Here is a 13,583-nt window from a genome sequence, read left to right on the forward strand (position 1 = left end):
GCAGACTAAAGTTTTATTCGATTTGTGGACTAAATCGTGTGATTCCAACGCGTTGTGGCACCCGAGACAACCATTCACTAGCTTGGCAAATCGCTGGGATCATGACAACAAAACATATTGCAGAAGTCTCATGTGTAGAGGGTCCATCTGGACATTTAGACGGTCACCCTAAGTAAAGTAGCGGTTTGTTTCGGTGGGTTAAAAATTCTCCTGTAATCGATCCATTAAATTCGTGCGCGCAGAGGAAATAAACTGGTTTGATCCAGGCTAAATAGAGGTCGAACATGCTATTTTATCTAGAACGAATACGGTTCAAGGAAGTGGACATCGGACTCAACTGCATTCGTCTCATTAGGAAATTTTTGGAGGTTGGTGAGTTTCAAAGAAAGTTACTTTGCTGATTGGACAAAATGTCAACTCCGAATAGAAACTTCTCGTTACTAAACGACCAAACATGAGCTTTTTAATGAGAGACGCCGTAAATGAAACAGCCCACAACAGATAAAAAGGAAGTGTGGCTACTTCGTAGATATACCGTGACTTTGGACGAAATCCTTAACGTGAGATTCAGATTGAATCGATTCCTTCCGCCCAAAGAAGAGATCAGTGTGTTTTTTCCTCAGTATATTATCCTTCATTTACAACACAACAGATGATAAACGTTCTTATTGGCATTCAAGTATGTGATGGATAAACATGCTTGTCTTTATCTGTTCATATCGACTTGGTGAGGATTTATTTAGAGTCTGCTAACGCATGAACTACTACTTTAAGTGACAATATTGATCAAAAGTTCGGGGCCAGGTTTCCGTACCCAGAAATACTCGCGGGGTTGTTTGAAACGGCCATCATACAACATACAATATAGTTGGTCATCTTGGAGGTTTGACGATTGTTCAAACTGCTGCTGGTGTTGCCCATGGGGTCATCATTTTTCCAATTTTCAAACTGGCGAGTTTCCAGTTTTGTGACTTCCATCATAAGAATATTTCGCGATGAACCTTCACATTGAAGTCGGACTATTTTCATTCTGAAAACCAATTAATATAGGGCCCTCGTTTCAGGTTATTCCAACTGAAGTGAATACCTAACCTGAAGCAATTCATCATAGTATACCAAGTACAGCGCGGGGAAAATTTTATTCATCCGACATCCAGCTGCATCACGATATTTCTCACAAAAGTCGTGAGCATTTTTCGCCTCAGAAAATGTTACAATCGATTAAGGAACGTTGCAAATACAAGCAATATGCGTCTGATTGGACACCCGTGCGACTAATTTGAGCAAACTTCAGAAGAAGCGAAGGAGATGCCACGTTCCACTAGGAGAAAAAATGGTACAGGATTTTACTCTATTTCAGGAGCGCTTGTTTGATTGCCTCTTATTTAACTTGTTTTCTTTCAGTTTCATAATTTAATACCTAGGCGTACATTTCCTAGAAGGTAATCTTGTTTATGGGGTGGACGATGTAACCAGGGTTGATGAATGCATAATCACCTAAAGTTTCATGAATACTTAACAGTAGGATTTCGTAGGACAACCCACTGACTTGAGCAACAATAATGACGACATTCAGAATAATCAGCTGAACCTTGGAGCAGAGAATGATTATCAAAAAGACCGACAAGCTTACAACTCAAGTTGGCCAAAGTTGCTCTGAGAAAGCAAACATCTGAGAATAATAATCACCACATACATATTTGGCTCCGTGGTGGACCCAAAAACCTATCGCCGTTGCAACCTCGATAATAAAATAATTTGAGTTATCAGAATTCTCGGAGTTTTCACAAGTATTTGATATCCACTAGGAGTATATATAAAATAATGTGCTCCACCAAACAAGAACTGTCTATGGGTAACAGTCTAATTTGTCAGTTTGGGGCAGACTTGCTTCATGGAGCGGAAAAGAAATATGGTCAAACTGCTAGCAACAAAATACATCTCAGAAACTCTCAGTATGACAGAAGTTAGAAAGCTAAATTAAGCTAGCCACCACCAGCTGAAAAAACGTTCGCGTCCAAACATATGCCCAACACATTTGCTCTGCTACACGTGGGGGATAGTTTCACAAAGAAAACTCTATAACTGTTTTATATCTATACAAGAACATTGATTAGTTTGCGAATTAGGACGCTCATATAAATAATGTTTTCTCACAGGGTAACGTTCTACTTCTCCGTAATCCAATGTTACGATTGCTTGTTTTATCTGCCTACTTCCGGGAAGCCATTTTACTTTGCCCGCCAAACGAGCTACTGATATAAACTCCTATATTGAACAAACCAATTAATAGAAGAGATCTCTCGTTTAGTTTTAAGTGATATTTTAAGAGAAGTTGACTGTGGTATTTCGTGAAGATAGGCCTTTTGCAGTGGTCCACGAAAAGTAGATGCAATTCTAATCCTTTCTTTCGAAATATCTCTTACATTTACCAATCAAAAGTGATTTCTCTCTAACCTTGGTCTATCAGAGAAAAAATTAAATTTATATAAAACTCGAGTGATCTTACGAGTAGTCTTGTTCAAAGGGTTGCTCTTAAAGATGGATGAATCGTAGTGGTCTTGTACTATCCACAGGCAACTCATGCACTAGTCTACTGATCAATTAGAAGAAGCGATTTTTTATCCATCACACTTTTTGGGTGCCTACGTGGAGTAAATCTTTAGAAAACTGCAGGAAACAAGTTTCGTAATCCGTAATATGTTTTGATAATACTTTAAGCCAAAGGAACTTTGAAAGTGATCTTCGTTGACGTGAGGAGAGTAATCTCCTCAAGGCCAACAATTTCAAACTTAATCTCAGAGCCGAAATCATGTGGTCTCAGATGAGAAACCCCCTCTTTGGAGAAAAGTTTACTTAGGGAAAAATTAGCGCTTTTGGGAAGTCGCATGCATGTGTGTACATACATTCTCAGCCAGTCGTAAAATCAAGTTTGAAATGTTTATGGATGATCAACCGAAACTGTCATCCCTGGCGCTTAGAAAAACGATAACGCAGCGCTGATCATGAATAAGCGTTGTTGAGAGGTATATTGGCCAGTAAAGTGCATGAGCAAAAAATACAATAGACTGGTTCTGTCGCACTCATCTGCCCAAGCAGTTGCAGTGAATTCCCACAAACCGCATGCAAGCAGAACTTATTGCAAAATGTTTTGACAAACATTTTCTTGAATTATTTGTTTTTACTCTGCATGATCATATCAAACCGATGCATTAGGTTGGCTCCTCACTAATAGAAGGCTACGATTAGTGTCACTATAACTAGTTTATGGAGAATTGAGACCGGGGTGCCATGTTCAGAGCTACATCCGATTAGGTTTCGGACATATTAATTGCTCTACCTTTTTTTCCGAACGATAAGTGCATGATTAGTTTAACCGAGTTACACCATTTCGTTTGCTGGAAATATAGGCTGCACACTTCTCGGAATAAGATTCCCGTTTCAGAGGTCCTAAAAAGAATACATATGAATTATTTACAAAATTACATATAACAGCGAGATGAAACGCTATCCTTTGCAACCGAAAGGAAGCTCGATCGAAATCACTTTCGAAGATGTTGAAAGGAAAGGAAGCTCGATCGAAATCACTTTCGATTTTGGAAAATAGTAGATTTCATTTTTGTTACGCTGACAGACAGCAGTCTTTTGCTCAGGCTCCAAGAGACCATTTTTCCAGGTTTTGGAAAATTGTCTTGGAAAGCCGTTTGACGTGATACATCAAAGTTTCCAAAACTTTTACCGCCCGTCCTTTTCTCAGACGAAGTTCAGATGTGAAAAAAAGACGGATCATAATGACAACATTGCTTTCTGTACTTTCTCAGAGATATCAGCAGCTCTGAAATTATTAAAATTAGTTCGATTTCTTTGTTGCAGTTTGTTTCAGCTTAGTAAGAAATCAGTAAAAAAATGACAGAACTACTGTGTGTATTTGAAAATGCCTTGCTCCACTGATGTTCCCCTGGGTGACTGTAAATTAGCTAAAGTTTGCTAACAAAACGCTTATCAATCGAATTAACCATTTGGCGGTTGCGTATGTCACGAATACGTAAACCAAGCTAGATGAGTTGAATTCTGGAATAGTTGGTGTGGTTCGCTGTACTTTTGCCTGCATCTTGTTTGACTCCCATGCAAAATAGGCCCAGTGGAACTTACAAAGGAGGGTGAGTAGCACATATGGTTTGGTAAATTCTCGTTTCACCCCTCCACGCAGAAAATAGCCAGTGTACTTAATTGGAGGGAATACTTGTATGAATGGCTGAGGTCCTGTACAACACGTAATCCAGAAGTAACGAAATGTTTACGAAAATCTGTCGAGTACTTAAGAAGTTTGCCACTAACAGCATACTTTTACAAACGAAAACAAAAGCGCTCAACATTAACAGAGTCACCCATTAGAACGGTTCATGGTGCGCCAAGATTCTGGTTATCGCTAGTCGTATTCCTATCTGTTTTTGAATTATGTGAAGTCTAGCAACAAGGTTAAGTGGTTCGTTTGGCTCGCCCCAGGATGTGCCCGGTCGAGCTTGTTCTGCAGTGGATTCGACTCATCATTCGGGTACATGGTGTGTGAAGCGCCATTATTGTCCGTTGTTCCCTCGACTTCCTACTTTGCTGTCCAACTCGAGACATATTATTCTCCAGTTTGTCACTTGCAGCAGTTCATTAAGTAGGCAATCAATCTGAATCGGAGTCTCCCAAGCCAGAATGAACGTCAAGTGAAGTACTCAGGAGGAAAAAATGAAATAAGACAAGTTTAGACTAATGAATGCACAAGCGCAATTGGACTAACTGGAACCTTTCTTTTTACTCAACATTGTGAGACTAAACTGTACAAAAGCTTAGTTCTAACTCACTCACACCTACAGGGTTGATGCTTTTAGTTTACTCACGCTACTCAATGACATCACCCCCTTTCTTGATGCTCCTGCGGACTGATCTGTATACTCCTGTGCCTCAGAAACGGCTTGGGTGTAACATGGGTGGCAAAGTCCTCGCTAACTTTCATAGTACAGATTGCCCCAAAACTTCATTTCACGATATATCGTTTGCCTAAAACAGGCATTTCTATTTGGTGTTCTGATGTAGTGCTTGCAATTAACGGGGCTAAATGAAATTCAGAGATGAAATCCCTAATTCAGTTCAACAATTGTTACCTCCACCCTCTTCCCCAAGTTCCCAGCAATAATGAATTTTACGACTAAATCCATTCAAATCACTTCCATTTTGGATAATCAAACATTGCTTTACTTGGTGCTTTATAAATGTGATCTCTTTACTCGATTTTAGACATCAGGCATCAGACATCAGGTCCTTTGCGTCTCCGTGTCGTATATGGGCGGGAAATAAGATCATTTGTTAAAAATATCAAACGCAGAGGTCATTTACATTGAGTTTTTGTTACTTGATTAGATGCAGCACTACGTAATAATTGCCTTACTCGGTCCTACGGACGTGCAACTTTTCAGGTTTTTTTTAATGAATAAGTTTGAATTAACCGCGTTTTCTATGTGTGTAATGATTAGTTTTCCGCCTTTCGCCACCAATATCAATCGTCTATATAATAAATTCTGCCTTATCCCATTGGAGAATTAACGCATTATTGTTGGTGAACCAAAACAGAGCATAGGAAAGCTTAGAAATTCATGCACGCTGAAATAAAGTGGTTCTTAAATACAGTAGACAGTTACCTCTGATTTCCGGCATCGAAAATTTGTGTCACAAGTTGAATGCAGCGGAAAAACTGAAGGAAGCTAGTGGTAACGCTGGTGTTTGGCACTTAATGAAGAATCTTCATTTGAACTCAAAGTCACGTGACAGCCGAAGAACAGAAATGACTGAGTCAAGGAACCACTCCAATGAGGTTCGGATGTTCCAGCATGGCTTTATATCAGGTTGGACCGGCTTGAGTTTTTGGACTAGCTTGTCCAGCTGAACTATACCGATAGACCATCGCACAAAATTAATGCTAGCATGGGTTTGCACTGAGCTGAATTCGCACCATAAAAAGGAACGTTGTTGAGAAAGAGGAAGAACTCGTAAAGCTGTCAGCATACCAAAATGGCGATTCAAAAGTTTATGGTGGTGAAGACAGATGAAGAATGGAGACCAAGTATAAACAGTGGTCCCATGAAGTGCACAACTCAGAAAACTCGGCCGAGCAACGCATACGGTTGATTAGTGTTTCCCAGTAGTTAGTCAGCTCTGGCGCTAGTGTGAGCCTGACAGTGCTAAGACAAGATATTTATGAACCTAGGTGTGCGAAGCACAGATAAATTCAATAAAATTGCACACAGTAAAATAAGATCAAATGCACTGGAACGCACTACAGTAAAAAAAAATCAGTGCACACAAAGCTAATGGGATGGTGATGAGGACACATGGATAACTCTAGGCACTAAGCGGTAAATCATCAAATTTTTGCATAGTGTTGGATCATGGTGCCCTTGAAAACAAGCACTTTTTCTTCAGCCAACAAGCAATGTGAATCTGGAGCTAATAATCCCCATCTGCGTTTGGTGGTGTCTCAGGTGAAAAGTGGGTCTTCATTTTCTACGTAATGAATGCAATCCCGTTGTCCTAACAACGATGAGGCTGATCAGCTTGAATCTCAAAAGCTTATAAGTAAAAGGCTTGCTTTAAGTTACCCATCAACAGCCAGTCCACCTTAGTTTACATTGGGAGCGTAGGTACGCTTTCGCCGCCCATCCATACATATCTTTTGACGCTGTTTTCCTTTACCAACTGTGAGAAATCTTCATAAAGTGATTCATCGGACAGTGTCCAAAACATTTCAAAGTTTTCATCAAACCATTTTGTAATTCGAACGTGGAGGCAATAAGCAGGCAAACAATGCACTGATCATCGACTTTATGAAAGTACTTGGTTGTGTTTCTCCAGATCTCTTTTAGGCCATTTTTCTAAGATCTTACATTTCCTTTTCGCCGGTCTCCTTTTATCCTTCCAACTGCAGTTTCGGGGCGAATGGGACTCACCCAAGAAGTGAATTTGCAAACTAGCTCCGTCGTGACGGACTTATGGGGCACAAGTCATCACCCTTTTTCTACTCCGCTGAGTCCCGCAGTTAACGAGAGCAATTTCCACTGGTAATGTGGTGAAATATTGCTAGCTCGGGTACGTTTATTGATTGTTGATCAGGTGGTTTGCAAACCTATTGTCAAGCTCGGCGAACAGATCGACAGTCACCTGATCAACAACCAAGCAATTCCCATTGTCTGAAAAGGGTTCCCCTGCTTCACTCATAAATGTTCTGTTCTCTGACCATCCAAGTCATTTGATGGCATTTTGCGCTTTTTCATGTCCAGTCCACTAAGCATGCGAAAATCCCTTTTTTAGACAGAACTTTTGGACCCCGAGTTCGTCTCCAGAACCACACAGCCTTTGTTTTTACGCGTTTTGTGCTCACTAATTTTTCAAGACTTGGGTAAAACTAACTTGTTCCAAACACTGTGACCCGGCGTTTGACATCTGATTCGCCTTTTCTACAAGCTTTTCCATGCATTCTGATCCGCTTAGATGACTTAAAAAATGGTGTTCGAAGTGGAATAGTTTCCCTAATAAGGGTCCACTTCACTTAGTTTTCACTGGAGATTAAAATGTCAAAACGAACCGGCGATTTGTTGAAATCCCGAGTTTTGCGTACTGAACTACTAATAAAATAGTCAGGTTACGTGCCTTCTTACCTCAATCAGCTATAGGGAAGGTTGTCCGTGTCTGGCGTTGAAACACAACTGGCAACCTGCCCCCTAATGTAGTGATATGCTCGCATTTCCAGAGCAAAAAGCGCCCCCCTGCGGTCTGGCTTTTACATTAAAGGATTAGCCTGAGGACCCTAATCGTCGTCCCATCTGGAGGTGAGCTCCCTGGCAGTATCCCAGACTACGTACAACTGTCTTTCTTACAGTTAATTACAGCAGCAAAGCATGACTGTCAAGCAGTGATGTTGTGCTCTTGGCCATTATCATTATGATGATTTCGTCTTCAATTCTTTGAAAAATGAAATAAATATTGGATTCTGTTAAAGGTACTGGCATTAACCTTTTTTCTAAAACGTTGCTCCAGTAAAACCACCTTTACGTAACTCTTCTCGCGTGGTCCTGGAAGCACTTTGTTGTTGGTCGTCGTTCAGTTTCCACTTCCTTTGACCTGTTTGCTTATTGCCACGTAAAAAACAGTCTACGGTAAAGTGATATACCTAGGTCCTCTGATAAACCGCTGTTGACTGTGTCATTGACTATTGCACGTGTCACCCCTTGCGCGTCCTCATTCACACAACCTGCAAACGAGAGAAACTCAAGAGCTGGAGGATGAACTTTTAGCCAGTGGTCAGGTATGCCGGGTTAATACAGGCGCTGAACAAACCGAGCTAGAAATGCCAGTATTAGGAGGTTTTCCCACACTCAGCTATTGAAATCATCCACTGGCTTTTATTTAGACTACTTAATAACCTGTCTGAAGCAGAGGCACAGGGATTTCGGAACATTATCAATTATTAGCTGGCTACGGTAAACTTTTATAGAACAGATTAAACTTTGTTGATGCAGGGAATTTTGTGAGCGGGAAATCTCCTGTATGTTTACCATTGCGTTTCAAGAGGAGATAGTACGCGAGTGATCTGCAATTTAAATTCAGAAAATACCATGTTAAGAGCCTCGCGGTATCGCTGTTCCAAAAGACAATGGACCAATACACTGATAATGAATAATATATTTCACACGGGTAATGCCCTGAGACGCGTTTTTTAAATGATCGAAACCATTCTGGCATCAAAGTTCACCAACTAGTACACCTTATTTCTCTGAAATTTGGGTCACTCAGCCGAACATTCAGATTTTCACGGATCGACTGGATTGACACTACTCCGAAGTTTTCAGGACGAACCGGGAAAAACTAGAACCAGCAACTTTGAGTTCAAAATTCGCTCCATACATTTGAGTTGCCATACAATCAAGCCTCTAAATTACCTCTCTATTGCGGACAACTCAGTTTTTGGGTGCCTTCGGTAGCATCACGGGTGCGTACCAGATTTAATCAGTAGAGATCCTTTCTGGTTCCTCGTAGCTGGATACAAACCAAAATCTCTGTCACACACCGTTGATAACATTCAGTATGTTTTGGACAAGAAGTTCTATGTTACGGAACAAGACGCGAAAGATGTTCCTTTTCAGGTATGAGGTACACTTTTTATAGTGCCGGAAGATAAATTTGCGTGATCGCACACAGGGGTTCATTTGACGGAGGCAATAAGAGGATTACTGCATATCTATTTCCAGAAAGCATGAATAAGGAATACGGTTTGTTCCCTTTCGTGGTTCCATGTTTGTTGGGACCTAAGTGTGTTTATCAAATAATGGACGTAAGTATGCACCATATATTGACGTTTTTACTCTAAGGTGTGAACAATACCGTAGCTAATGGTTATAACGGTTGTCCTGGTTTCTCGAGGTGATATAGCATTTGGTAATTCAATTAACTTTGAATAATAAATGAAGCATGATTAATTGAAATAATCACCTGTTGGACATCCAAATATTCGCGACCAATAGATGATAGAAGCACATGACATCAACCAGAGAAACACTTACTCGTTTCAATAAATCCTTCTTTATACAAAGTCCCTCGCAGTTTCCGCTTCGTATTCGGAGTTCCATCTGAACGGCTGAGGAGGAGACTTCCGGGTTTTCAGAAGCCAACCTAAAACGTTTGTGGAGTACTTAGGTATTTGCCAAGGGCTTTAGCGACTTTATCAAGAAATAAATCCTGAAGAAGTTTTCCGACTAAATCAGTTCGCAGCTCTGATTCGACCCCAAGTTTACCTCAGTGGTCCATGTATAAAAATGCACGTGAGACAAACCATTTTGTGTTGAAAAAACAACGCCAGTTAAACAATGAATAAGTTGCCTTCCCTCACGCTGATGAAAACCATCCTATCGTTGTCATTCATTCGACCAGATATTTGCCTATCTATTCGGCCACCTCACGTCAGTCTAAATGAATCATATTCGGGTCAGGGTCATGAGGCTATGTCAGTTTGTGTACGTAAATTAATAGTGGGCGAGTGACTCATTCGGGAAGATTTAGCTGGGTAACAAGGGCAAAGATGTTATCTGGATGTTTGACAGCAATTGCCTATCTGCCTGTTGAGAAAAAAACATGTCAGCCACACACGATGAACCGGCAAACCGCATACAGGAGCCCTTGAGAGACGTCATTACTACCGTATGGTAATAAAATGCGTGCTATGCACGCGGTTTCTCGTTTGATTTAGTACATCCAGAAATCCCCCGGAATTAAAAATTTTATTCATTCGATACAGACTAAGAACCATGTCCTTAGCTTTTTAGGAATAAATAAGTGACATTCGACATGTCCCCCCGTGTAGCCTACGCGTGCATGTGGCAACACGCGAACGGGAAATTGCTGTTAGCGAAACAGATATAATGTCAAAGGAAATTAAACCACCGGCGTAGCCACCTATCCTGAGGTGGCAGTTACCGAGGCAATTATGTTTTAGATGGAATAAAAAATCTGCAAGCCGGGCTGTTGTTACAGTTGCAGTTGATGCGTTTGGGAAGAAACAGCCATTGTGTTGTCATCTGAGGTTTCGGTCACGATGAGCCATCTAAGTCGAGGAAAATTTAACAAAAAACTGACTACATAGAGAGAGAGTGGCCGAAGAAATTACGGTCGCGTATCTGTCATTAAGTATCGGTGAAAAGAGATATTGGGTTCAAATCACTGGAACGGATGCCTTATAAACTGTCCTTGGACATTTTTATAGCGGCCGGCTCCTGACTTTTAGAATAAAAAATTCGATAAGTTTGGATAAAACTACGGGAATTCAAGAGAAAAATTCATGTAGAAACTCCGTCGACTTATTATATATTGATAGCAACAACTACAGACAATCAACGAAGCCACTGAACCGTTTCATGTTACACGGAACCGACTTTATAAACTTAACTAATGTTAATCCAGTGGCTGCTAAATTACCAACATGGACGAAATTGGAAAGCCACTGAAGGGCCCTGCATAGGATTTTATGACCTATGTTGAATGAGCACGTTGAATTTACGACAAATTAATAATACTGGTCGTTTAGTTGTAAAGTTCTTTCGGTGCCTAGTTGCTATGCCGCCCAAAGGGTTGAGTTGTTGTCAGATTGCCCAGTCCTAGAAATGAACAGTCGAGAACCGTCGAGAGAACAGTCGAGGCTGGGTTCACACCACGGACCTTCTTATAAGTTCACATCTAATCACTAGGCCATCTTGAACTGTATATTTACACTGAGAATCAGTTATCACTTTCCATGAGCTAGCTGTTTCGTACCAGGCTCTTTTTTCTCACAGATCAACGCCTTGTATTAAGGTTGACACGGAGTCACCCCAAGCGCATATGAATTAATAAAATAACATCAGGTAGACTTTATTCACTGTAATAATTTCCCGGTATGAACTTAAGTTTAAATGCTCCATAAAATGCGTCTGTCATATTCCTGGCAGCGATTCTCGTAGCTGAGTAGCTTTAGAGTGAAAATGGTTTGAAAGCTTAGCGCTGGTAAATAACGCTCTGGTAGAACGAAAACAAATGCGACTAAAAACCAGGCCGATTAAACAATTCCACGGTCTCGCCATCTCACTGGCAACGCAAAGTAAATGGTGTAGGAACTGTTTAATGTATGGTTATGCAAATAGTGGCTCAAGTAAATTCTAAGTGCCTATAGGTGTTGATAAATATAGCCCGGATATACAGCGGCACAAGTTTGGTCGCCTGTTCAAGTAACAGGGTTGTAAACACGAATTCAGACCACAGACAAACTAAATGAATTTTTCCGTGCTTGGTGCCTGGTGCTAGTGTCACGACGAGTTGGGGTGCTTCCTAGTTCTGTCACGATGGATAAAACTTGCCAGCGTTTTTTCCTATTGATGCATTCCCAAAGCCCACGACTCGGGTAATGCACAGCAGTTGCGAGAAGTTAGTATTCAAAAGAGCCCAAGGGCAGTTCAAAGATATACTCGACCTACTACGCTATGTCATGAAGATCAGTGACAGTAGCTTTTGGGAGTTTCATCGATCAGATTCTAACCGCCAACGCTTTATTGAGTTTTTATATCAAATTATCACGATTCATGGCCTAAAGACATTGCCCGATAAACTGCGGTCTTTAACAGTGCATCAAAGTCAGTCAATAAAAAAATACCTAGGATGGAAACATAAAAAAAACAAGAGATTCAACTGAGTTCCAGGTGAGTCTCCCGCAAGACCATTTTTTCTGGATGGATGTATTTTGCTTATAGCTACGATGGCTTCAATATTGCTTAGACACGGTTTGGCTGTTTATGCCTTCGTTACTACCATCGGTTGAAACTCAACTGAGTTCCAGGTGAGTCTCCCGCAAGACCATTTTTTCCAAATGGATGTATTTTGCTTATAGCTACGATGGCTTCAATATTGCTTAGACACGGTTTGGCTGTTTATGCCTTCGTTACTACCATTGGTCGGTTGAAACGAACCTTCCGGTACTTGGATTTTGGTCAAACTTTTGAGGAGCTTGAGAATGGAAACGACCCAGTTTGGCCATCCATTACTTAACCTCAGGTCTTGGAGCTGTTGATCTGTGTGGTCCACTGAGACATTAACACGAACTGCCTTCTCAGTGCACACGGCATCAGATATGTGTGCTCGGGATGTGAAGGACCTTGAAGTCTGCTGCGAGGAAGAGCTAACAGAGTCCGGTAAAGTTGACTGTGCCAGGTAACATGACCTATGTATAACCATAGGTCAAAAGATAAATCAGTTTATAGTCCGACAAACATGTTACAAGTCGAAGACTCGTTGCCACTGATAGAGTGTTCACCATGTGAAAATATGGTCGACATGCCGCAGCCAGGCTAAAAGAGCACAGAAACAAATGAAACAGAAGATCTTTTTCAATTTGAAATCTGTTCTCACAGACCTGCTTCAATTCTTGTCAGTTTGAGTGGAACTGTACCAAACTGGAAATAAACTGTGTCCAATTGGACGGAAGGAGCACGAGGCCCTTACCTATCCAGGCAAGACTACTCATACTATCAGAGGTGGCACGGTTAGTTTTCTGATCAGCAAAGGCGCATACAAAAAAGAACACTGGAATATTGTACCATATTAGGAGAAGATGCCTCGAAACTAAATCGGTTCTCGAAATTTGGGAGTCCGATGAGTAAACATTTATAAAACCCAAAAACCAAATCTTAGGAATAAGTTGTGGTTTCTTCTCACAGTTAGTTATACCACGAATCATATCAAACGTAGCCATTTTTCTTGTTAAGCTTGGCGCTCATTTTAATGTGTCTTTCAAGACAAGAGCGCTGTTTTGAACGCGGCAATCCTTCACATAAGAGAGGAACGCTGTTCATCCGCACTTGGGAAGACTGACCTTTGGTTGCCATGTTTGAAAGTCTGTGAAGTTTGGGGTTGTCCGGTTGGATGTTCTAGGGGAACAGTGTTCCATTGAATTGTGCAACGCTCATAACCGCTGTTGATCAATACTAGGTGACCGGAAGACGTTTCAGTTCCTTCGAAAAGCA

At 41.0% G+C, this 13,583-nt stretch overlaps 1 protein-coding gene across 1 annotated transcript in view; it reads left to right on the top strand.

Annotated features, from left to right (window-relative positions):
* Positions 1–284: 284 nt before the first annotated feature.
* Positions 285–13,583, top strand: part of T265_04115 (hypothetical protein) — a gene marked incomplete at both ends in the record, with an annotated part of 62,520 nt that continues 49,221 nt past the window's right edge. Inside the window, one exon of the mRNA XM_009168773.1 lies at positions 285–372. Within this exon, the coding sequence (XP_009167037.1) occupies positions 285–372 (88 nt within the window). The remainder of the gene's footprint in view (positions 373–13,583) is intronic.

Source organism: Opisthorchis viverrini, assembly GCF_000715545.1.
Source record: "Opisthorchis viverrini unplaced genomic scaffold opera_v5_65, whole genome shotgun sequence".
NCBI lineage: Eukaryota > Metazoa > Platyhelminthes > Trematoda > Opisthorchiida > Opisthorchiidae > Opisthorchis > Opisthorchis viverrini.